The 26,295-nt window shown below is 45.7% G+C and overlaps 1 protein-coding gene and 1 pseudogene across 2 annotated transcripts in view; both read left to right on the forward strand.

Annotated features, from left to right (window-relative positions):
- The first annotated feature begins 344 nt into the window (after positions 1-344).
- Positions 345-26,295, forward strand: part of LOC135909928 (uncharacterized) — a 31,398-nt gene continuing 5,447 nt past the window's right edge. The window contains exons 1-5 of one of the 2 annotated variants that reach the window (XM_065441938.1): positions 345-508; positions 7,566-7,976; positions 21,252-21,383; positions 24,829-24,928; positions 25,848-25,921. In XM_065441938.1, coding sequence (XP_065298010.1) covers positions 471-508; positions 7,566-7,976; positions 21,252-21,383; positions 24,829-24,928; positions 25,848-25,921 — 755 coding nt within the window. In that variant the 5' untranslated portion in view covers positions 345-470. Of the gene's footprint in view, positions 509-4,218; positions 4,475-7,565; positions 7,977-21,251; positions 21,384-24,828; positions 24,929-25,847; positions 25,922-26,295 lie in introns of those variants that run through there. The other variant, XM_065441939.1, reaches the window with a different exon arrangement.
- On the forward strand, positions 9,950-10,129 carry LOC135909930 (U2 spliceosomal RNA; annotated as a pseudogene).

Consider the following 26,295-nt stretch of genomic DNA (forward strand, 5'->3'; position numbering starts at 1 on the left):
TCGGAGTAGAGGCCGCGCTGCACGCCGACGCAGAAGAGGAAGTAGAATGGAATGGCGCGTGAGGAGCTGGCCACTGCCTGGCTGACCGTCGTGTCTCTTGCGCTACGCTGACCATAATCGCATTGTAAATAAGTTCATTTCATAGGTTACAATATATCAAGAGTTTTTAGCTTTATGATTCTCATTCTACTATGCTACTATTACCCCGCCCTTTATCGCGTCTTTCTTATTGTTCTATCACCCGCTTCTCGGTCAATCTGCCCTTGTGGTTGTGTACCAATGCTTGAGATCATCATCAGCAACAGCTCGCGCTCGGCACGAGCTGCTCGTGGTTGCAGCTGCCCTGGCATTAAAATTTCCGTCCCCGTCGACATTCGAATCTGGCTGGTGATCGAGGCGGACGTATCGGGAGTCGTCCTCCTAGCTCGAGCTCAGCGCTTTGGTCCCCTTGCTGCCCTTGCCCTTTTGTCATGGACGGAAAGAAACTCCAAGAGGAACCCAGCGTGAGGTATGGTCTCTTTTTCAGCTGTTGCGTCGGCACATAGCTTATTCAAATCGGACGCTCGAAATTGGTCGACGCATGGTCGCGGTAGCCCTGATGGGACTTCGTGCACTTTTACGCCCCATATTGCCTTCGTCGCGAGCTCCGTTGCTGCCCGAATTATATGTCCGGACATCGCAAAATCACTTTACAGCACGCGTACTCTACATGAGACGTTGAGCGGCGTTGCAAGTTTGATCGCACGGGTCGTGACCTTTGCGAGCCACTCCGTAGCGTCTACGATTTCTGTTTTAGGTTTGTCGCTACGGGTGCTTTGTCGAGCTTCGCGTTGTCCTCTCAATAACGAGATCATGATCACGCGTCATGCGATCATGTTTTTTCGTCGAAGCGCAGTCTTGGACGTGTCCTCGATTAAACGCTAACCAAGGTTCCATTTATTGGGTGAGTCGAGCACGGGTTGCCATGTGAGCGCCGTCTGTTTTTACTCTCGTCTAATCGTAAGCGCTCATTATGCGATCATATTTTGGGCACAAGCACTGTCGAGGACGTGCCCTCAATCAAGAAACGGTCGCCAACCCCCCCACTGATGGCGCGAACCGCGCGTGCCAGAAATCGACCGCGTCCATGTATGGCTCTGATCACGTTTAAACGATGGGGCCGCTATGCTTTCGGCCTTACGTAGCAGGTGATGGTCGTTCCAACAGCCTGGAAGGATGGCACTTATCGCAGCCGCCCGACACATTACTGTTACCGCGCATGCTGTGGTGTTAACGCCTTTTATTGGAATAGCCATTATAGAACACTCCAGGCGCATTTCTGCCGTCGCAGTCGCTGTGATAGTCCGTATAAAGTCTAAGGGCGATAACGTCGTCGCCGTGCGCCGTATGCGCGAGTAAAAGCGTGCGACGGTGAGCCGACGATGGTGGCGCCATCTCGCGCGCGCAAGGGAAGAAAATGGGGAGGAAGCGCGCCGTCTTTCGTCGCGCGCAAGGCACCGGGGGGAGGCGGCGACGGCGTATGGCGCCGCGCGGGCCCTATATTGAGAGCGATCTGCCATCGGGACAGAGTGCGCGGAGTGCTGATAGCTTTGTGTGCACTGTATTATCGCCGCTTAGTTTGCTTTGAAGCGAGAGGCAGCACGAAGGTCAATTCGCCCGCTGCCGCGCTTTCTCACTCCAGCGTGACGCCATGCTTAATTTAGTTAGTAAGCGAATGTTTACAAGTTTATACGGCCTTTAATACTACTATCCTTATTTCGTATAGCTGTCTACTAATAAGCTATCGATGCTTCGCCTTTCGGGCCAAACTGCGACTTTTTAAATTTAATAATTATTGTTATTATTTATTTCCGCTGTTGTCACCACGATCGGCCTGTCGGTGTCGTAGCGAACAATGGTGTTGAGCCGGCACTACGCGCTACATGATCTGTGGCGCAGTACGTACTTGGCGTTATTTGAAAAGCAAGGTTACATGCGTCACGGTATTTATAATACGTGCCCAGTTTTCTCGATAGCTTTTGCTTACCATCGCTGTACGAGCCGCGTACGCAGCTGCGTTCCTTAGTGCAGTGCGTCTGGAAACATGCTGCGTACATTTCGTGGACACGTCAGGGCCTTTTTGCACAGTATGCTCTGTGACAGATATGCAGTGGACATAAAGCCCATACAACAAGATCATACACATCGCGTGTACACGCGCGCGTGCACGTACTGTGTGCCTAATTCTTTCTTCTAGGCCTTAATTACACCGGGCAGAAGTGGCGTGATATACTGATGTTTTCAAAGTAAATTGCGTCAGAATAAGAAGCCACAGACTTGATAGCTTCGGATTGTAATGAGAAAATACGAGAAGACAATTTTTTTTCATAGAAAACTCGAACAAAGCCTTCATCTTGGAAGACCACTATTCATGTGTAAACTGAAAAATGTCATGTGCATTGCCCTTGGGACGTCCGTGGTAGGATATCCAAAATTAGACTTATGGCGGATGTCTTGTTTGTCTTGTGCACGGACATTGGGACACATTATTTCGATGTTATATTTATGCGGACTCAGTGTTTTCACTGAGAATTGGTGCGCATCGGACAGCAGTGCCAAAGTGCATGTCCTTTTAGTTTTACACTAAAGGCAAATATTGTCAAGCTAAATTTAGGTGATATACTAGTGCACGAGGCGTCAGTATTACCGAGGCCAGAGCTCTATTGAGAAATTGAGGTAAATGCAGGACACGATTTCAAACTCCACCGGGACATTCTAGTACTAGCCCGATGACATAGCGCCTCGTCATAATTCTGCCACTAGTACTCAACCAGTCATAATAAAAATATAACTGCATTGCATTATGAGAAGGAAGAAAATGCTATTTGTCTACTTCCATTCGATTGGAAACATTGGTTGCGCTTTCTAGACAATCACATGTAAGAAGACAGGACATTGATTGTCTAGAAAGCGCAACCAATGTTTCCAATTACAATGAACCAACTTGCCCAACAACGCATCCTGCTCAATTCCATTCGATTCTTGGGAAAAAAAAAAACTTTTTGACTTTACCTTTGACAACGACGCGGGTAGACGAAAGGTTTCGTTTTCGCTCGACTCTGCGCCGTCCGCGCTTTCGCATTAAAGTAGTTTCGTTATCGCGTAGTGCTGCGCAGGTTTTGCGAACTCAAAACTGCAAGTAGCAGAGAACGAGGCCCATCGCGACGAGCGTCGAAGATTGTGTTTATGGTACGGCGCGCGCTTTCCCTTTCGCACTGTCGGCTCTGTCCTGGCTCGGTTTCTGGCAGCGTTTCTGCGTTTTGCGCAAGAAACCGTAGCGCCGGCTGTCGACCGCCGTCGTATGCAACGTCACGATTCCCCGTTCGTAAGCGGGCGATTTGAATGGCGCTGTATGCGGAGCGTTAATTCAGACGCAATTTTCGCTTAATATAAGTCCTTGCACGAAACAAGCGCTGCGAGGTTTCTAGAATGGAATTTAACAGTCCACGTTGACTTAATATTTGCCTTTTGTGTCAGTGCCTGTGTTCGTGTTCCACTGTCACAATGAGCGACAGCCTTTTCATTCAAGGCTGTTTGCCAGTGAGAATGCTGAAGCTTACTAAAAAAAAATATATTCTTGCAATCTGCAACCTTGGATGCGGTAATACGCAGTTAAGGCTGTGGTCACTACCCATACAGTTGTACTGTCAGCGTCAAATGAACCGTGAACAGCGGAGCGCGTGGTCCAAGCATAAGTGAAGGTGTAGTCCAGTCATCACCATTGACAGGCACGCACATCCGGTTTGGCAGCAGCGCGCGATATTTTCGCTTCTGTTCTGGTTCTTATATTTAAAAGGGAGAAAATAAAAATGAAATAAAAGCTGAAATTTTGCAGTTTGCGGCGAGTATTGTAGCGCAGGTCGCCGAAACCGTTATCGGCGCTAACAGCGGCGCGCGTAGTGCAGTTTGCGCCGTCATTATAGATTCGCTCATGCGGTTTGCCGCTTGTGCGCCACATTCATTCTTTCAATCGGCAAATTTTCACAGCGCGGTATGGCTGGCAGCCGCGACGGTGGCCGGCGTGGGCGTGTCGAGCGCGCGTGGCCGTTTCTTTGACTCCCAAACGAGCGCCGTGCGTGCCAAATCGGATGTGTGCGCTTGTCACTGGACGGCGCGCACTACAACTCCCACTTATGCTTGGGCCACGCGCTCCGCTGTTAACGTTTCATTTGACGCTGATAGGGCTGATACTACGTGAGTGCGTTGTCGCGTGTAGTTAACTCAAGCTTCATTGCGAATGAAATAGCCCCTCCTTGGCATAGTTTTAAACTATGTATAGGACTATGTGGTGGGCGTGCACCTGGCATTGGCTGTGGTGAAACCTGAAAGAGTGAACTGCTGTCACCACTTTGTTGATCGACTTAAGCACTCGATCAAGCACTCTTTCATGTATTCGAACTGCAACAAAATTTCGGTCTGGCTGAATTGTTTACAGGTGAGTAGTTTATGCTACTGAAGCAATCTTGGTGAAGCTGCAGGTCTGGGGATTAGATAATTTTTATCCTTTAAGCAGCACCTAAGCAGACGATGCGTGCACTTTGTATTTAGCGTATATGACGCCACAGCACGTCGCCTTCGAGGCTTTTCAATCCACCGCGTGCAGCTGAGGGCCCGGCCTAATCTCGTAGTTCATGCCGAGGAACCGTGCGTTCTCGGTCGTGCGTAGCTTCCAGCGAACGGTAATGACGTCTGTTTTTTTTTTTTTTGAAGATGAAGGCTTTCTTTGGGAGCTATACTCCCACTTTTCCGAATCTGTTATGCAAGTTTCTAGCCTCTTTCTTTGGCCGATCCCGAAGATATATATAGATTTGGTGCCGTGGGTATCGGTCCTGTGGCATCGGTGCCAGTGATACCACTGCGGCGGTACCGGCGGTATTAGGACTGATGGTATCACCGTGCGGTCGGTGGTATTAGGACTGATGGTATCACCGTGCGGTCGGTGGTACCTGTGTAGCATGCAGTGGTAGTGGCGGTATTTTTGGGGGGAGCATTTTCGCATTCAACAGCTAGCGTTTTGAGGTGCTGCACCTCCTGGTCGAAGACGCAGGCGTCGTAGTTTGAGATGCTGCGGGTATCTAAAATAAATTACATGGTTCACACCCCACTGTCACCCCCAACGCGCTAAGAAAGGCATTCTTCCCGTATTCTCGAATGATAGACTCTAAGCTCTTGAGGCCTCCGCTTCACCGAGTTGAGCACAGCGCAGCCCCACGACTGAAGAAGACGCTACACTTCTCAAGAATTCCTCTAGAGTGTCAATGAAGCGTAGTGACCATTTCTGTCGAGAGGATAATCGCTACTAGCCTTCCAACGTTTTTTCCTTCAGCTTTGGTATCAAAAAGGTCGCAGTTCCGCCTGAAAGCCGAAGAAATTCGATTGCGATAGCAAATCAGTGCACATGTACAAGTGCACGATGTAAGAATAGTAGGTTTAGCGGCGGTATAAACTTCTAAACATAGGCACACTAACTAAATTAACAAGCATGGTGTCACGCGCGCACAAGCAAACATAGCACATCTCACTCCACGACGGCGGAAACTCGCTGCAAGAACGCTGGAGTGAGGAAGCGTGGCAGCAGCAATGAGCGAATTGGCCTTCGTGCTGCATCTCGCGTCAACGCGAACTAAGCCGCGGAAACACGGCGCCCGGGCGGACTCTGTCCCCGTCGCAGATGGCTCTTTCTCTATGGATGGCTTTCAAGATACAGCGGCTCGGGTGGATGCGCGCTGCTGCCCGGAGTAGAATCCGCCCCCTACTTTCCGCAGGAGCCTCGCGCGCGACGGAAGACTGTGCGCTGCCTCTCCATTTTCCCTGCTTGCGTGCGCGAGTTCAGCCGCGATCGCCGGCTCACCCTCGCACGCTTTCACTCGCACATACAGCGTACGGCGCGTGGCGACGATTTTATCGCCCTTGGGCTTTATGCCGAACCTCACGCCGACGACGCCGGCAGAAATGCTCCAGGAGTGTCCATATAATTGCTATTGCAATAAAAGGCGTAGCATTACCAAGATCACGCGTGCTGACAGTGTGTCGAGCGGCTGTGATAAGCGTCAACCTGCCCGGCTGTCGGAACGACCGCCACCTGCTAGGTAAGGCCGAAAGGATAACGGCTTTAAACAGAAAATTTACAAGTGGCAGACGGCACCATCGTTTAAACGTGGAGCCATACATGGACACGGTCGATTTCTGGCACGCTCGGGTTTTGCCATCAGTGGGGGGTTGGCAACAAAACGTGTATTTAGTGACGAGCTTTTCGTGACGCATCCGTTCGTATTTCAAATCTCAACCGAGGCTTCTCTACATGTACAGTATCTGAAACTAGGCTTTTCCGCTATCCAGCATTTCGTTGCAGTTGGTGTTTGAGTGGCACTTCGTTTTGGGCTAGTGCGTACAACTTTAGTTGTCACAGCAGTATAATCAGTCCGCACAGATATTGTGCCTCGTCAATGTTAGTGTGGTGGAAGTGAGCAAAGGAATCGTGACAGAGGTTGTGATCTGTTAACTCTGAGTGTTGCTACAAAACTTTTAGGCTGCTGGTACGTGTCTTACAAACAGAAATGTAGGCTTGGTTTTACTCGTCTGCGTATTGTTCAGAAATTCCATTCGTGCCATATATTTTTGTGGCCTGAGCACAACAGCTCCAGGATGTCGATCTTCTCATGTAGAACATTGCGACAAATACCATGCATGAAAGGAAGAGTTGTCCACGTGACTAGCACGAAGCTACCAAGGAAACCCATATGGGTTTTGCGATCAAAAAGAAAAACTTTGCAGTTGGAGAAAAATTTGTAATGGTTGAGGGATTGAACCCTAGACCAACATTTTACGGGGCGGTTCTAACATGCGAGTCAACTAGGAGGCTTGCAGATTTCAATGCGAGGCCGAATGAATTCGAAGCACTGGGACAGTGAACTTTAATTCTTTCTTCCTTCATTAAATTTTCCATATATGGAGGAAACAGGCTGCGTTGAGAAAAGCTCTTTTTTTTTCACAGCCATAAACCATAATTGCTGCAAAACTTGTGCATGTTTATACGTCAAACACTTTTACTATATTCGTGCTTTGTCACTTCTGCTCTCTTGGTGTGTTCAGGGAACGGTTTTGAAATAATCGATGGAGTCGGGCAAATAAGCACTTGCTAATGAGAATTTGTGCTGCGGCTAAAAATTGTGTTATGTAATGCTTGCAGAAATGTCCATGCATTTAAAAGTTGCCATGTTAAGAGCCCTCTGGTGACAGAAATGTCTTGACATGAGTGACGTGAGCGCTATCAGATCAAATATTGTGGTTTGACTCGTGTCAGTATTGCAAAGAGACACACACTGAAAGACCGTGCAAAGTGATCACCTCGTCGGTACTTCTTCCTCTATGTGTGTTTGCAGAGACTGTTCGTTTATGATTCGCGTACTAGCTCAACAGCAGAACATAGATCCGAAATTCACTAAGTTGTTTTGCCACTCAAGCTTTTGTTTGTTTTATGAACATTGAGAACTGCATCACAGTTTGTTTCTTTGCTCTTCTTGCAGTGAGGAGGAACCATCGGTTCGCCCACGTCCCCCTTCATTACGCAACCCAGGCGGCTGGATGCCCATGAACCATAGGCTTGTCAACCTTAATAAAGAGCCCACTGTGGACTACGTACACCGCCCACCACACGTGATTCTGATGGCATCGATAAATGAGGCTCGGTACCAAGCTGAATACCGCGCTGAAGAAGAGCGGAAGCGGAATCCTGATGCTCCATTGCCGCCCCACATCCCACCCGGCCGTCCGCACATCATCAACCGGTTTCCCCTGCGCCCACCCATGGAAGCAGTGAAGCGCCGTCTAGAGCTGCTTCGGCAGAAACCTCTGCCGCTTCCCCCGCCCCCACCCCCGCCGAAGACTCTCCCTGTAGTACTGTTCCAGGAGTCATGGAGTGTCGTCAATGACTACTGGTCAGTGTTGCCATTTCTCCCTTTAAACCTGTGCATGTCATACATGTCATGTACTGCAATTTTGTCCTTTCAGCTGCTACTAGCTGGGACAAGTTAAGGACTTGATCTAGCTTGCCCTAGCTGCTGAAGTGCCATCCGATAGAGTACAGTTCATAAAGTCAGTAAAGTATTGTCCTATGAGGAGACTGGTTTCAAACATATCTGCGATAGCTAATGCGGTGTGGCATTTTGCTGCTGAGCACAAGATTTTGTTCAGCCTAAATTTGGAGCCTTCCACTAACTATGTTGCATAACAAATCTGATCATCATGATCCCGGCCAAGATGCCCTTTGCTAGTATGTTAAATAAGTATAATTTTGGGGTGTAAAAATAAAACGAATCAACATGAGGACCGTACTGGTATTTTAGCTGATTTTTTACGATACATAGTGGATTTTCGCTTCATTAAGCAACATAAATGCACATTCCCAGTAAACCACAAATATTGTCTCGACAGTTATGGCACAATTATCCTGGACATTCTGTCTATTTATAAGAGATTACCAATAATCGACGTACTCACAACTATAGAAAGCTCCGCCATGTTGTATTGCAGGTACGTTGCACAAGGAAGCTGATGGGACATATAACCATGAATAGATATTATAATACGTTGCCAAGATAAAATTTTGTACATTACGCTTAATGTGTGAGAATAGTATGTCTTTTTATTGGTTGATTGTGCATTACACATGAAATCTCAAAGCTTGCTGAGAAAAATGAAATCTTGCGTGACTGCCTGGTATATCATCGCCTTTAGCAGAGTGTTCGCTGCATTGAATGTGATGTCGTGGCAGGTACAACTACATTAGATATGTCATGTCTAAGCGTAAGTGCATGCACATGTCAGAGTCGAGGAAGCCCAGTGTACTCACTCTCCTGGACCTACCGCCCGGCACAATTAGGATACTAAATTAACAAAAGTTGTAAAAGTAAACTGTACCCGAAAATAAACAGTCTATAGATGTACACATATGAAGCAGAAAGGATAGTTTTTAATTATGATTCGAATGAATGAGAAAGCATAATTCTGTCATAGGGAAATTGGAAAAAAAGGTCTATTGGAGGACATTTATTGATGTGTGGTCCGAAAAAAGCGTATTTATCAGCAGTGCAGTGCTATATATAGTCACTGGCTATCCACAGTTGGAAACGAAAATGCTTACATTTTATACGAGCCTTCACTCTATAACCTGAGCCTATGGTTCCGCATTTTACTTCTCCAAAATTTAAGTACCACATTCATTGCAAATTGCATTTCGTGCGCAGAAAAGCTCGGCGAAATAAGTGTTTTCAAAGATCAAGTTGCTTGAAAATTTCACGAGAAAATCTTAGTAGACCAACCGAAATGACATCTGAAATACATCAAGAAAACTTTTAAAATAAACACGTAGCCAACCAACTTAGCGTAGCACATACATCTTTACAACATTATTATATAATGTCCATAAACAGTGTACTGCCAAAGTATAATGAACCTTAATAAGACACATCGGCTCTTTGATATCTATAAGATGTTAGTATTAGGCCCATTAGATGTTCCACTGGTTTGTGATGACTTCTCATGATTCTGACCGCAAAGCACGGAAGATTTTTTGAAAATGATTCAAGCATTTTTCACTCAGCATAATTGCCTTAGACGTGTATCGTTAATCGCGGTATCTGCTATCTGCTAGCGCTCGTTGCTGTACAGTCGAACCTCGATATGACGAACACGGATGTAACGATCGAAGTAAAAAACGAAGTCATCGAGCCATTCCACTGTGAAGGTGGATGACCAGCGAAACTGTGTGGCTCACAACACAGGTTTTTATATATATATATGTATTCACGTGGATGACGGGACCGCCACCACGGCAGAGTGGAAGGAAAAGAAACTAGATACACAAATGCTTGGTATATGTCGACAAAGAGAGGACGGTGCGAACGTAGACATTGCCGACGTGGCTCAAAGTGTAGTATCAGTTCATATCAGCTTAATATCTGATAAGGGTTCTATTTGGACCCTAGGTATTAAACATTTTTGCAAGTTGGTGGAGTACTTGAAGCCTGATTCACCTCCGCCGCGGGTTGGCCCGGTATATATCGCAATCTTCGGGATCGGCCCACAGCTTTAATTTGCACACGGATAACAAAAACGCACGGAACCCCAGCCATAAACAGCTTCGCTGTAACATAAAATTTGTTTGGCCATGCTTTATTTCAATTAAGTATTCTAGTGCTATAAATAAATCGTAAATGTGGAACCCAACTCGGTATCGGATAGCAAAAGCAATTTTTTTTTTGCAGGGGCCTCAAAATATATGTTCCGGTAACAAAAATGTACAATCGCCGACCGATTTTTCAAATGCCCTAATTTATGGAATGGTGCGATTATTCGCAATTGCCAGCGGCACCACCACTTACCCCTAGCACTAGAATAACCCCCTCAAAAACAAGTTTCACCAGCCAGTGCCTCCGCTTCTTTAGAGGAGGCACTGCCCCGGCATGCCCCGCCATTTTCAAATCGGTAGTCGTCGTATGCCTTGCTGTGACTGCTGCAAAATGACTGGGTGCTGCGAATACGCAGTGCTCTAAACATTCAAGAAATGGCTGGAGTGAGATATGAAAAAAATTTACTGCCGATTGATATACGATACTCCATAATGCGAAATTTGAGCGCAGCTCTATATACGTGTTTTCATTTCGTGTGTCAATATGTTGTGTTATGATTACACGGTTTATATCAGGAAGAGAACGCTGTGAGCGCGCTTTGTTTCCATACATGCGACGCGCGCTACTCTGGCGCCATATCGTATCGTCGCCGCACATTGCACCCGGCACTACCCTTCTCACGCTTTCTTTCCACCAACGAGGAGAGCGGCCCTTCGTCGCCGGGAAATCGTGCGACTAGTGTCAGTGGCGACAACACCCAAGGGAGCGTCACATAGCCACTCGCCATGCAGCGACACACGTCACACCCGCTGGTACCGTGGACTGATCTCAGCTCAGCTAGCTGACGCCACGGACCAGCCATGACGAGCGTCGCCCTTCCCACCTCACACCACTCTGCCGCAACCCCCCCCCCCCTCCCTCGGGAGCTCAGATGAGATCGCCCACGCGGTGGCGAATGCCGGTGCAGCCGGCGACTCAGCGCATGCGCAGGCCGCTACCCCTCCGCCCCTCCTCCACTCATGCTTTCCCTGTAGCCTCCTCATCCAGTTTCGTCCTCGCGCGCTCTTTCACCTTTCACGCGTTTCTTTCTTTCACGCGTTCGCTTTCATATTTCTCCAGTGCTCGTTCGCTCGGTTACCAGCTGCGCTCTACAAGGGCTTCTATGAATGCTGAATACTCGACTGAGCAATAAGCTGCTACGAATGCCTCGTGCGTGTACAGCTCTTTTCCCTTCCAAGTACTTTATTTCTACAAATTATCAAACCAATACACTTAATAAGCTGAGGCTGTTGCCAAATATTGGGAAGTATACCCATGCATGAGTGGTCATCACCACAGGTAAAGCACGAGAAACACACCGGTGTTGCCAGACAAATTTTTAAAAAGACCCTACAGGGCGGCTGAAAATACCCTATATTAGCCTTCGCGGATTCGCCATGACCAAAGTTTCACCCTACGCATCAATTTCGTGTTCAAATACATCTTAAAGTAAGACTAATGCTAAAAACAAATAAAGGGGCGCCAGTATATATAAACCATAAAATAATTGATACAACCAATTCATCTGAAGGAGTTTTATGTAACGTATATGCCACGTGTACGCTTAAGAATCTTTCGTAGCTGAAATTGAACTTGTGAAGAAACCGTTGCAAGGTAATGCATTAAATGTTTTGTTGTACATTGTAATACACGAGTACAGACGAATAGTTTTTTTGGTATGGTAACAAGTGACAGAGCCCCCGGATAGATAATTTATTGTGCTGTCTTGCACAGCTAACGAACACGGACAACGAAATCGAAAACATCGGTTTAAGATCTTCATTACACCATGAAATGGCTCGGTTCAGTACATTTCCTTTCAAATCTAGTTCAATTGGTCGTTCTTCGACACTAATGTTTACACAGTCACTGCTAAAGTTCCAGGTCTATTCTGCTTTCGTTTCCACCGATTGCTATAACACCGATAGCACCGATTGCTATAGCAAATTATTGGATAGCTATGCGAAGTAAGGATAGCAGCTTTATCGGCTGTATGAACTTGTAAACATTCGCTTACTAACTAAATTAACATTGATATAATATGTAAGCGCGACTGAACGAGGGGACGTAGAAAGAAACACACACAAAGACAGCGCTATCTCTTTGTGTCTATTCTTTCTAAGTCTTCGTTCAGGCGCGCTTACACATTCTGTCATGGATTTAAACCAACTAGCCCGCCGTGTCTTGACTAAATAAGCACGGCATGTGTCACGCGCGCGCACATAAACATGAACACGGTCTTGCTCGGTGTGCGCGGAAACTCACTGTCAAAATGCTGGAGGGAGGAATCGCGGCAGCAGCAGCGATCGAATTGACGTTCGTGCATCTCTCGCTTCATCGCGAACGAAACGTCGCAAGCACATGTACGAAGCTACCTGCACTACGTGCATTCTGCAAACATCGCAGATCGCTTTGAAGATGCCCGCGCGGGCGCGCACTTTAGCCAGGGGGGGACACTCCCCGGTTCCGGTGGCACAGGAAATTGGCGCCATCTCTGTAACGGGCGACGCGAAAATCCGTTTCCCTTGCATGGCCTCGTAGATCGTCGCGCGCACGCGCGCCGATCCAGGTGGCCAAGCCCTTCCCCCCGCTCAACTCCTCTCCCTACGCCCTCTCTCGTAACACCCTCTCAACTCCCTCACCTTCGACTGTCTACGCGCCCGCGCCGCCGTGCCATCCCCGCCGGCCCGGCTGCTGCTTAGTCCGCTACGTAATGCTTTATTTTTGTTATCTACTGTCATCGAGATGCGTGCGCTGCTGTGCGTTGACCGACGTGGTTAGTTTCGTCAGTTCTGTGGTCCTCGGTACCTGTGTGCTTGTGCTCCGCGATGTTTCACCCGTTTCACGACTCGTACCGCTCGTGCATCGTGCAGTAGTGCACAAATACCTCAAAAACAAGTTCTGCAAGGTTGTTCCGGGTGTCTAAAGACAACAGGTGAGCGCTCAGACCTAAGGACATCAGAATGCGCATGTACACGAACACAGCCCTGTCCATTTGTGTACTCCATGAGGCTCCGGACGTCGTTGCGCCTTGATTGTGCTACACTTGCCTCTTCCCGGTAGAGAAAGCTGACAAATAGATGTTCCTCCTCATTGTCACCTGGTCTGTGACTTGTGTTTTTCTGTGGCAAGTCTCATTCTGCAACTTCAGTAACTTGCGCAGCTTTCCATACCGCCCTCAGTGCTTTTTCTGTGTATCGCGTTCTACAAACCAACTAACAGCTGAATAAATTACTGTTAGTGTTTGTGTACTATCTCAGTAACGCCCGATGGGAAAACCGCGCGAACAACCTTCATGTGTAGGCATGATACGCTTTTTTTTTTCCTCTGGAAAGCATGAGCATTGCAAGGGTCCTGCATGCAGATTTTTGCAGTTCGTGTTTATTATACAAGGGAGAGGCCAGTAGGTACGACTTAGTGCATTAAGTGACGTCATTTTATTGCTAAGCATTGCATTCGGGTAGAAAGAAAAGTCGTGTTGGCTTGTTTTACCTGGTCTTTGATTGAGGAATAAGCCTTTCTGCGAATGTTTTCTATGTGTTGCTGCAAAAGCCGACTATCTTTTGTTCGCCTTGCCACCGTTACTCAAGTTGTGGCCAAGTGCAAAATGTGATAATGTGTGTTTCAGTTTTTAGTACAATGTTATTTTTTTCTGCCATGTTTTTTTTTTCAATTTGTTCAGCAGTAATGAACATGTCAAGCATTTCATATACTTTCGTGCAGATTTATAAGTAAGCTTTCTTTCGGTATGGCTCTCAATCAAACCATGTTAGCATTTTATTCTATCTTTCAGGTATTTTGCGTGTCATTGTTTTTGCCATTACTAGTGAGTTTTCCCTTTTTATAGTTGTCATGACTATGTCATACACGTCGCCCAATTTTGTGCAATATCTTAGTGCACATATCAGGAGCTCGTCTACATTTAGGTCTTGAAGACGTTATATAAAAATCTTGTTTTTATATGTGTGTACATGAAATGGCCTTCGCGTTTTCTAGCGCTTTCTTTTGTTATTTCACCATCTGTGAACTTTTGTCTTTAGTACTCTTGTATATGTCATGCACCTCTCACTTTTGCTCGTTTTTTGAGCGTGTATCACACCACGTTGTAAGAAAAATCGCTTTTCGGAAACGAAGTCAATAAAGCGAGACTAAACATCTGTTGTGCTGGAAGTGGAATTTTTTTTATGTTCCGGCACATGCTGGTATAATATATGTATGGGCAAGACTGCGTGCCTGCCAACGCATAGCCCACGGTGCACCATGCGCCAGCTCGCAAGCAATGCCAATGCGTGGCGTAGCGCGCGCATTGCTTGCGAGCTGGCGCGTGGCACGCGGTAACAAGCGCGCAATAAAAAAGAAGAAAAAACGCGCCGCTTATGGGTAAAAACAAAAAAAAAGTGAGCGGCGCGCGCGGCATGGGGGAAAGGGGGAAAGGGAGTGGAGCGGGTCGGCATAATAAAAACAAAAAGGAAAAAAAACGTTTGGGAGAGGAGGTGCCGCGCCGCTGCTGTTGCTGTTGCCATGACAACGTAAACAATCATGTGCGCCGCCATTTTGCCTAATGTGTCGCCCGTTGGTTAGGGCCGTAACTGAAGGGGACCTTGGCGCTAGCGTCGAAAGAGCGTCTGCTCGAAAACGGCCAATGGGATGTATACGAAGTGTCCGCCCCCTGCTTTAGCCACGCCGCAGCATCCGCCGGACCACAGGACCACCCCCCTCCCTTGCCTCACCCTTGTGCCTCGCGCGCGAAAGGGGAGAGCGCGCTTCCGGCCCGCCTTCCTCGCTCGCACACGCGAGATTGAGCGGTGTTCGCCGGCCTCATCTTCCCATGCTTCACTCGCACATACAGCATACGGCTCGCAGCGACGAACCTCATGGCGACGGGGACAGAATGCGCCTGGAGTGTCCACATAATTGCTACCGCAATGATTTGGACTGGGCGAATGTTGAGGCATGCTCGAACTCCTGCGTGCAATATCATGTTTCATTGCGATATCAATTATACGGATACTCCAGGTGAATTTCTGCCGTCGTCATCGCCATGATGTTCCATATAAAGTCCAAGTGCGATAAAATCGCGCCCTCGTGTCGTATGCTGTGGGTGCGAGTGAAAGCGTGCGAGGGTGTGCCGGATGGTGGCTCGATCTCACGCGCGCAAGGAAAGAAGATAGGGAGGAAGCGTGCCGTCTTCCATCGTGCTCAAGGCAGCAGGGGCACTCTACTTCAGTGGCAGCTGCACATGACGCGGCGGACCACGGCCGTGCGGACCCTATTTGAAAGCGAGGTGCGGTGGGTACAGAGTCTAGGAGCGCAGATGGCTGATGGCATTGTGTGCGCTGTGTTCTTGCCTCTTAGTTGAAGTTGTAGCGAGATGCAGCACAAAGGGCAGTTTGCTCGCAGCTGCTGCCGCTCTTCCTCACGCCAGTGTTTTGGCAGCCATAGTCTGCGGTCATTGAGTGAGACGTATTTGTGTTCGCCCGTGCATGCGTGACAGTGTGCTTGTTAATTCTGATTTAGCAAGCGAATGTTTTACAAGTTTATGCAGCTGATAAATCTACTATCTTCGTATAGCTGTCTAATAATTTGCTATTGCAATTGATGCTTTGCACGAAAGGCCAAGCATTAACATTTGTTATATCTCCAATTTCTGTGCCAGAATGGCCTGATTTTTTTTCTTCTAGTGTCGCTCTTTCGTAGCTGGTAATGTAAAGATGTAGACTTTACCACACCTGTTCCATTCTTCTTTCATGGGTCTTGCAGCAAGTGAGTATAATGCTTCTGAAAAGCATGCAGGACTAACAACTCTATTCTGGTCTCCATACTGAGAGCAGTGGCTTGCACTATGAACTTGACTGCGTGAAAAAGCAGGCTAGAAACGAACTTTAAAAAAAAATCTGGATGTCAGCTGTCTGATTAAAAAAATTTTCGTTTTACGTGCTGAAACCACTTTCTGATTATGAGGCACGCCGTAGTGGGAGACTCCGGAAATTTGGACCACCTGGGGTTCTTTAACGTGCACCTAAATCTAAGTTAAGTACACAGGTGTTTTCACATTTTGCCCCCATTGAAATGCGGCCGCCGTGGCCGGGATTTGATCCCGCGACATCGTGTGCAGCAGCCCAACACCATAGCCACTAAGCAACCACGGCGGGTGTTCATGTGTGCCTCTCAGATCATAGTGAAGCTTAAATAGGCCTTGGTGACACAGTTCATGTAGTTTGGAATCTGCTCAGCCGTGACAACACGATTATGGATAGCTTTTTCCTAGAATAGACATCTCAGCGTATCCCTTTCTTTTAATAGATGCTCAATGCATTTGTGAATTTAGGACAAGCCATGGTGTCTCACTAAAAGGCAGAATTGTTCCTTTTGCCGTTCAGGTATATTCCTTAAAAGCAGCTAGCGGAGCTTGCAGCTTGCTGCTATGGCTGAAGTAACTGGCAATACTGTGCAGGCAATCTTCAACATACTTAGGCATATTCATTGCAGCTTACTCAGTGATATGGGCCGAGTGGCACCTGCAGTGTGTGACCACAAAACTTCGATCTGCCTTTTCCAACAATATCTGCTTCAAATAATTGTACGTGTTGGCAGATCACTAGGCTGGCATTGCCAGAGACACAGCCAACTATGTTTTAAGGAGTTTTGAAGCAGTTATGAACTGCTGCTGCAAGCAACTCTGCAGAACAACTAGTGGAGTCGAAGAGAACCAATTTGAAAGAGTGCCTCAATTTTTTTTATTGAGAAGTGCTGCAAAACACAGCAGAGGAGCTTAGTGCTAGAAATGTCAATACCTTCACCAAGAAAACATGAGAACTTTGATTTTATCATCATTGCTATGAGCTGGCGAGTCTGGGTGTTCGCCAGTACATCTTTTTTATTATCGCTGTGCATTTTGTGTGATGTTTCGCTGCACTTGCTTTTGGATGGTTGAGAACCGGAAAAATTTCTTGGAGCAAGTTCTCCTAGAAGGTCAAATGCTGAAAATAACGTACAGCAGGGTAATTAACATACGGTTAGCAACACTGAAACACACTCGTAACCAGAGACCATTGATCACTGTTTCAAATGCATTGCAGATATCTTCGCTTAGCTTTTTCTTTCCACGCACATCATTTCCGAAATAAATCGTAAATAGTGACGGCAATTGCTCCTGCCATGCTTATCACCTTTAGGCTTCAAAATGTGTAAAGTGATTCAAGGCATTTGATCACAGTAATACGATCAAGTGCATGCGAAGGCGGGGACGGGAGTGGGGAGTAGATTGATGCGCGTCAAGGTTGTGCACCTCCTCCTTCCTCCATGGCGTGCGTCTCCCATCCTAGAGCAGTCGTGGTTGGGCATGGATATATCAGTGTCGCTGAGTGCACACGCTGCCCGTGTGCCCTGTTTTACGGGTTATGTGCTGCGTGTGCAAAGACGGGTGAGCAAATATTGTGCAGCACCGTGCAGTCTTCCCGCATGGTTACTGCTGGAGGTTGCGTAATCTCAAGTTTAGCGGACACTTTTGAGTAGTTGAATTGAGAGGTAGATGAAGCGTATTGCTCCCCGATGCCAGCACTTTTCATGGTAGCGTCGTCCCACTGCATGTGGAGCAATCAGCCGCGGGAGCGAAGCAGATATGAAAGCGTGGCTGGCTTTGCGTCGTCATTGAAGATATCTTCGACACGGCATGAAACCAGATCTTTCATTGCAGACTCCCAAATTCATCAAAATGACTTCCTTCTAATTCAAGTTTGTTTTCTCCGATTGGCCAATTATTCACAAAATCTTGTGGCCTCTTCCATGTAAAAAAAAATCCACCGGCGAATATACTTATTTTCATAAAAAATTGAATTTCAATATAACAAAATTTCCATAGATAAAGAAGCAAATTACAGGTTTTACCAACTTCGTTATGTTGAGGCTTAATTGTATTTGGCCCACATGTTCACAGCAGCAATGTCTACAGATTGGCAGTCGTATTCACCATGTTTCGGTGAGCTGTTATTGACGATCCTGTTTTACAGTGGCACATACTCGCAAGCGGCCACTGAAGCATGTTCTATTAATGATGAAATATGCTCCATCAGCTTTCTTTACAACTGTGCACATTGGAGGCAATAAGCTTGGCTACTGCCCAGATTATATATTTTTTCTCCTCAGCTGTGCTGATGCTTTTGCCACCTATGTCAGTATGGTGCTTGAAATCAAACAGCTGACTTTCTTCATCATCATCATCATCACCATCATCATCATCATCATCATGCTGGCTATGCTCACTGCAGGGCAAAGTCCTCTCCCATACTTCTCCAACTACCCCGGTCATGTACTAATTGTGGCCATGTTGTCCCTGCAAACTTCTTAATCTCATCCGCCCACCTAACTTTCTGCCGCCTCCTGCTACGCTTCCCTTCCCTGGAATCCAGTCTGTAACCCTTAATGAATATCGGTTATCTTCCCTTCTTATTACATGTCCTGCCCATGCCCATTTCTTTTTCTTGATTTCAACTAAGGTGTCATTAACTCGTGTTTCTTCCCTCACCCAATCTGCTCTTTTCTTATCCTTTAATGTCACACCCATCATTCTTCTCTCCATAACTCGTGTTGTCCTCTATTTAAGTAGAACCCTTTTCGCGAGCCTCCAGGTTTCTGCCATGCACGTGAGTACTGGCAAGACAGCTGTTATACACTTCTCTCTTGAGGGATAATGGCAACCTGCTCTTCATGATCTGAGAATGCCTGCCAAACGCACCTCAGCCCATTCTTATTCTTCTGATTATTTCAGTCTCATGATCCAGATCCGCGGTCACTACCTGCCCTAAGTAGATGTATTCCTTTACCACTTCCAGTGCCTCGCTACCTATCGTAAACTGCTGTTCTCTTCCGAGACTGTTAAAAATAACTTTAGTTTTGTGCAGAATAATTTTTAGACCCACCCTTCTGCTTTGCGTGTCCAGGTCAGTGAGCATGCATTGCAATTGGTGCCCTGAGTTACTAAGCAAGGCTATATCATCGGCGAATTGCAAGTTACTAAGGTATTCTTCATTAACTCTTATCCCCAATTCTTCCCAATCCAGGTCTCTGAATACCTCCTGTAAACACGCTGTGAATAGCATTATAGAGATCGTATCTATAGCCGCTATAGATATTCAGTATTTTTATATATGGCTCGTCTACACCCTGATTCCGTAATGTCTACATGACTGATGAGGTTTCGACTTAATCAAACGCTTTCTCGTAATCAATGAAAGCTATATATATATAACCTCCTGTACGACTTCCTTCACCAAACGACAAATATGAAATAGCTTCAGCCCAGCTTCGTTGTATATAAACAGCAATTCCCAGCTGAAGTCATACGGGAGAAATATCGCACTTGCATTGATTCTGCAGCAAATGGCAAGGTATGTCTTTGTGCGTTAATGGTAGAGGACTAAGCTTTTTATAACATATGCTTGTTAAGCAGTTGTGAAGACTGCTGCCCGCATAAGAATGCATGCAGCACACATGCAAGCTTGCCCTGACGCTAGTACTCGAGTAAGCATAATTCATTGCTGTAGTTGTTTCCTTCTAGGATGAAAACCACGCTGTTTTTGTTCAGGCGTTTTAACATTAGGGTGCATATAAACCAGGCCGTCTATGCAATTTAACTAGAAATATCGGCTGTGGGATCAAGTGTAATTCTAATCTGTTTGGGCAGGTGTTACCAGATAGATCACCTCTGGGTGCTCTTTGTTTTAGAACTCATGTGAGACACAACCATCATTAAAAAAAATAAGTTACAATCGTAATTTGATCTTTAATTTGTTGTGTAGTTAGACTCAGTTAAGCTGTTTTTCACCCTTGTTGTCAAATGCTATGGAAAATTAGCTTTTCTGCAATGTTGATGCCCGCACATATTGAATGTGCTAAAGACTGGTAGCCAACTCTCGAAGCTGCCTTGGTCCCATAAATGCCAGACAGTGCTGACTTTATGAAACAGATTTGTTAGGCAAAGACTTGCATGCTGTTGTATGTCCTTATAACATATTTCTTCTGTTCTTTGGCTGATTCATTCCAAGAACTCTTTGGCAGCTATAATGCTTTCACCATGTTTTTTTCCTCACCGCCCCCCCCCAACATAATTGCCCTTTGTGGTGATTATGCGGACTTCGAACATGTCCTGTGGGGCTGCGCCTCTGCCGGTCCCCCTTTCACCCAAGAGGAAATGATGAGGCTAATTAGGGCCCAGGATCAGAGCTCTCAAATCCTGGCAGTCCAGAGGGCTCGCGAGAGAGCAGTTAGGTTTCACCTGATGGTCCCCAAGTGGGCCTAGCCAGCTAGGTGACGTTGAGTTTGCTTACGTCTTAAGTGGACCAAATAAAGTTTTCACTCACTCACTCCCCCCAACATACACAAACACACACGAACGCATGCACGCACGCACGTGCGCACACACACGCACACGCACGTACACACGCACACACCACTCCTTTCCTTTCGTAGCGTAGCGTTCCTACCACTCCTTTCTTTGGCTGGCTTCTGGAAAAGGCACCCGAGCGTAACAGAGTAGTCATGACAGGATGGGCGTGATGCACAAGTGTCTGCCCATTTCCTAGAGGATCTGGAAGGGCAGACCATATATGCATGTGAGAGCTTTTGCCTGTAATTCGTGGTAATGAAAAATCGCCCAGTGGCTGACATCTATGGAACATTGTAGGTCGTCATCACCGACGTAACATATGCCAGAAAAGAGCAATAGACTGAAGTTGCAGGAGAGAGCAATGAATTCTGTTCTGCGAGATCGTAAGCTCCCTTCTGCGTGTCACGGATCTATATTTGGCTCGTATGTTCAGGACAGCATTTTCTACAGACAATTTTCTTAACTTCATTCAGAAAGTGTTTTGAATGTTACCGTAACATTACAGTTAAAAATTCACCTCTTGGTTTGCAAAAGCCAGGATGTTCAGTATTCTTTTTATGTGCATGCCCCCTTAGTGCACGGATATTATTTTGAGGGGAATATAGCAATATGTGCAAGTTCATTCCTGTGAGCTGAAACATAAATTTTTATTTTTGCAGTGGATTTTTGTGCTTCAAGGTGGGGAAGACCCATGAGTTCCCCTACGTCATGCGATCTGCTTACCGTGTCAACCGTGCAACTGTGCGCAAGGTTTATGGACTTGTTGTGCGTGTCATGGACTACATGAATGCGTAAGTGCTAAAATACTACTATGTAATCTACTGCTGTCTATACCAGTCCGGTAAAACAAAATTTTGGGTGGCAGAGAACACATTGGACAGAAGCTTGACCTACAGTGCTGTGCAAGCAAAAGTAAAGATACATGAATTAAGCATGGTGTCAAGCAAATGGGCACAGAGTAGCACTTCAAACAGAAGCGTTAAAAATTAAATTATGGGCTTTATTGTGCCAAAACCACTTTCTGATTATGAGGCACGCCGTTGTGGAGGAGTCCGGAAATTTCGACCACCTGGGGTTCTTTGACGTGCACCTAAATCTAAGTACATGGGTGTTTTCATACTTCACCCTCATCAAAATGCGGCCGCCGCAGCCGGGATTCGATCCCGCAACCTCGTGCTCAGCAGCCCAACACTATAGCCACTGAGCAACCACGGCGGGTAAATAGAAGCGTTGCATGGCTACACTGACTTTATGGGCAACTGATAATTGACCTGTAAAGCTTGCTGTCTTTAGTAGCTATATCAGCACAGAAATTCACAAAGGACAAAAAAGAAATGGCTGCTAGAAGGTAGACAGAGTGCGCTTGTTGTCCTCATTCATGAGGACAAAGAACATGCTGAAGTTCGCATAAATATATATATTTTTTTATTAATGCCATTTTAAGCGTATAAAGTTGTTGCAATTTCTGGCCTTTATAACAGTGCCAGTGAAGCATTTCAAGTACTTCAAGAATTTCTTTGTTTTATTCACTACTTACTGTTGTGAGGATTGAATCTATTAGTACAGGTACGCTCTTTATAAATACCATATTTTTTCACATATAACCCACACCCTCAATTACAGCAGCCCGGAAAGAAAAAAAAATTATCTGCACGTATAACTCGCAGAAACAACTGCATACAACAGCACTCTAATCTTTGCAAAATGAAGTCTCCATTCACGGATGCACAACTCGTCCATGTCGTATCTTCAGCCAGCGGGCTTTCACTTAACGTTTTTCACATAATGGCCAAAGCTTTTGCGTAACTACTGTTTTTTGTTTTGCTATACAGCTGAAGCAGCTCGCTATAACAGTCGCATATCTGACAAATACTGATCAAATAATTGTATGTATTCAATATTCGCTATAAGCATACACAAGGCTTGTGCAAAATAAGCTATACCTCCAAAGTGCCAAAAGGGGCTCCTGTAGATTTTGATGGCCCATTGGCAGCCTGCTATGCCGATATGTAGCACAGGAAGAATAAATTGTGTACACGTTTGCACTGCCGCTAATATGCAACCATGCGATCAATGTGATTACGTGGGATGACCACAATGGCTTGCCGGTTGTCATCCAGCCAAGCAATACCGCTTATTAAAACGCTCATGCATGTCCAGCATGTGTCATTTCAGACTGCTCCTGCTTACTACAGTTGCCTATTTTCTGGACACGGCTTTCCTACTACCGTCGTCAGTCTACCCATGTGTGCTATCTCGCACTAGATTACTGATGATGCTGATAAGAACATATTGATGGCAAGCTTCCAGCGACGGCTAATTGATCAGCCATTCTGCCGGCCATCTGAAAATCTTCATCAGCCATAGTACTGCAACTAGCAGCTCTTCGTCGGGAGCTGGTGACAAAAAGCTGCGGTTGAGCGCTGAGTCAACGTGGTGACAACTTTGTTTACAACCACATGTTTGCAGCATCGCGCATATACGTATATATAAAGTTGATCGGTGTCCAAAATTTCGGTTCCTGCTATACATTGGTTCTAGGGAAATGCAGAGGTGCCAAGTCCACATAAGTGCAATATTTTGAAAAATTCTGATGACACTGTATTTTACTTTTTAGCTGCAGAATATCTGTTACAGGCTACATGCAGACAAATAAAAAATTGCAGTTCAACCCGAAGGGCGAAGCACTGACTGCGATAGCAAGGTTTAGTGTAGCGCTTGAACTTCTCGAACGGTGTTCTAAATAAACTCGGGTCCAACTAACATGGACACGCCACTATGCTGCCTTTAAAGAGCTGCACCAGTGAAATTACAGGTCTTCTAGGTTTGAGCACTGATATTGTTTAGCACTTTTAATATTTAATAGCCTGAGAAGATTTAAGATACAAGGCATGTGCTGCGAGTGTTACATTTCATGACATTTGTTTGTGGGCTGCAATTCTCAAAATTCTGAGGAATAATTTAATCAAGAACGTAAGACCTGGTATGAGCAACTTTAGCGACTGAAAAGTGTAGAAATATCTCCCACATATATAGCATGTATGAGCATATAGCATACATATACCTAAATACATGCATAGTCCCACAGCGACGCCAATGACAGCGGCGCAAATTTGCTTGGAGTGTTCATATAATTGCTGTCGAAAGAAAATTTGCTTCACTATAACCGGTACAGTGCCCAACCCCACATCTTTGGTTTCGTTATAGTGGGAGAATACCCCACTGAAATAAACCAGAGACTGGCCTAGTTAGTTTATATACAAGTAAGACTGTATAAGAATGTTTCCTATAAAAGGAGTTGCACCGAATCAACGAAATTGTATCGCAGCTGAATGAATGGTTTATAGGGTCACTGGATCTCTGTCACCATGCCAATATAGATGTAGTGCAGGGGCCATTACTCTATGCCAGGGTACTGCAAAAAATGTTTAAAGTGTACAAACCAGCAAGCAATTGCACCTGCAGACTGTGGCTGTACTTTGTGGTGTCAAGGGTGAACTCACATGCAACACGCCACGTGAAACACCCTGAAACAAGGAGCATAAATTGAGCACTTTCATCTCCTACTTGTCTCTGGGTGTTTCGCACAATCTGAATGTATGCAATCTGTTTACTAGTGATGCACCACAACATATGACAGTAGGTGTTCCACTTGCAGCTTTGTGCAGCTGCTTTATCCAGATCAGAGAGGTATATTCTTAGAAAAAAATGCCGTTCTCTCCGAATGTTCCAAATGATGTAGAAGGGCAGAATACATTATCATCGAGACCTCTGAAAAAGCACAGATCCAGTCCTGGGCGCAGGCCAAAATGGAGTTACAAACTTTCTGAGGAAATGTATAAATTTTGCAATCCTTGTTCACGTGCTATAGACATTACATTTTGGTTTTATTAATTTGTATTACAGCTGATAATTGGCAAATGGTTTTTGCATGTTTACCTTTGAATGTTAATTGTTCTGTGGTGCACATTGCCCAGTGCAGTTTCCATAAAACTACCAGCATTAACATTATACCGGAAAGCATATTTATATTCAAAATGTCTTGTTTGAGTTGTCACGTGGAAATTTGCATTGCACACAAGAAAATGAAGCAAGTGATTCCTGCCTGTCTCTAGAAGTTACACTTTTAGAATGCCTTCTGTACTTTGAAGAGATTTTCTCACAGGTGCAGGTCGCACAAAGCTAGATGCTGTGCCGTGCAAGTGCTTTACTGTTGCCCATTAATTCCCTCTGCAGCCTGGTGATTGAGCTCGACAAACATGAACCCAACGTGTCCGGCCTGGGTGAAGCTTTGATTGAGGCTCTCGTTGAGCTCCTAAACACTCTTCGTCATGAGGTATGGTCTTATGTCCACTCTTTTTTAGCTTGTCGCTCTGCCTCGCTGTATAGTGCAAAGGTGCATGTGGTGTGTGATGTCCACACACACGTCTGCGTTTTGCGCTTTTAATAAGCTTTTGTCAGGTAGGCTGGTCTTGCGTACCCACATGGTGCCATTCAGGCTTCTGTATATGAGAAATTATTCTGTTTGAATATGTGCACCAATTTCTGGCAGCATTGTGGGAAGCCAGGTCACTGTAATGTATATTATAAAGATTCTTTTTCACTCGGTTCCTTTCCCTTAATTGTTCACCGCTCATGACCAGCTGATGTTGGCGATAGTGTAGATGGAGCATCACTCTGACACCTGAGGAGGTATTCTGTAGGAGTCCACCCAGCGGACATGTCCATTTCGTTAGCTGCTGAAGTGCTGATTGGCTCGCTGCTGCGGAAGCGCCCATCCCAGCCTAGCCAATAAAAAACATCAACAGCAGACGAAATGGACATGTCCACTAGGTGGACTCTTACCGAATACCTCCTCTGATGAAGCAATAACAGAAAAAAAGAGTACCACTTCAATGCATTGTCTCAGTTCTGCAAAATATACATTAAATGTGGTCACTGTGGAGCTGCAAATGCAGAGGTATACTTCAATTAATTTGCTTTCTTTTAGGTGGCTGCAAAAACAATTTAACACAACTGCAGCATGAGCACTGCCACATAGAGACTTTCATCGTAATGCACAAAACAAAATGTTCCCTTCTGTTTGTTTTCTGCCCGATTGCGTTGTTGTACAAACCACATGAACAAGAAATAAAGTTGTGCCCATTTTAACGAATGTCACAACATTGAAGCCAATCTTTTGCATGTGCCAAGCTTGGAGGGATAAATTCAAATAGACAGCATGGGATCCTGCCATCTTTTTTTCTTGTTTTCAGGGCATGCAAGCAGAAAAAATCTGGCGAGTTGATGCGGCTGAAATGCAGCAGTACATCACGGGACCTGAAAACAGGTGAGATTCGTGGCATCAATTGCCTCCTCTGCTTGCTACGTATAAATATTGTATCTAAGTTGGTATTCTCGTTGCATTAAAATTTCGCCTGAGTGCAACACTCTCTTGGGGGACAAAATGCATTTGCCATCAGAGTTTGTATTAATCCCATAAAGCCTAATCATAATTCCACATCATAGATAATTATGACAATTTGCTAACTTTATTTCTGACCAAAAACATACTGGAGCAAAAATTATTTTAATATTTAGGTAGGAATTAGCTGAAGTATCAACAGCTGAAAATTTGCTGCAATGTATCAGAAATGGCATTGTGAGCTTTGCACCGAGTTTCTTGCACGCAAGTTAAAATTTCGAGCTCTTAAACTCGGCGTA

The sequence above is a fragment of the Dermacentor albipictus genome, unplaced genomic scaffold, assembly GCF_038994185.2.
Source record: "Dermacentor albipictus isolate Rhodes 1998 colony unplaced genomic scaffold, USDA_Dalb.pri_finalv2 scaffold_31, whole genome shotgun sequence".
Lineage (NCBI taxonomy): Eukaryota > Metazoa > Arthropoda > Arachnida > Ixodida > Ixodidae > Dermacentor > Dermacentor albipictus.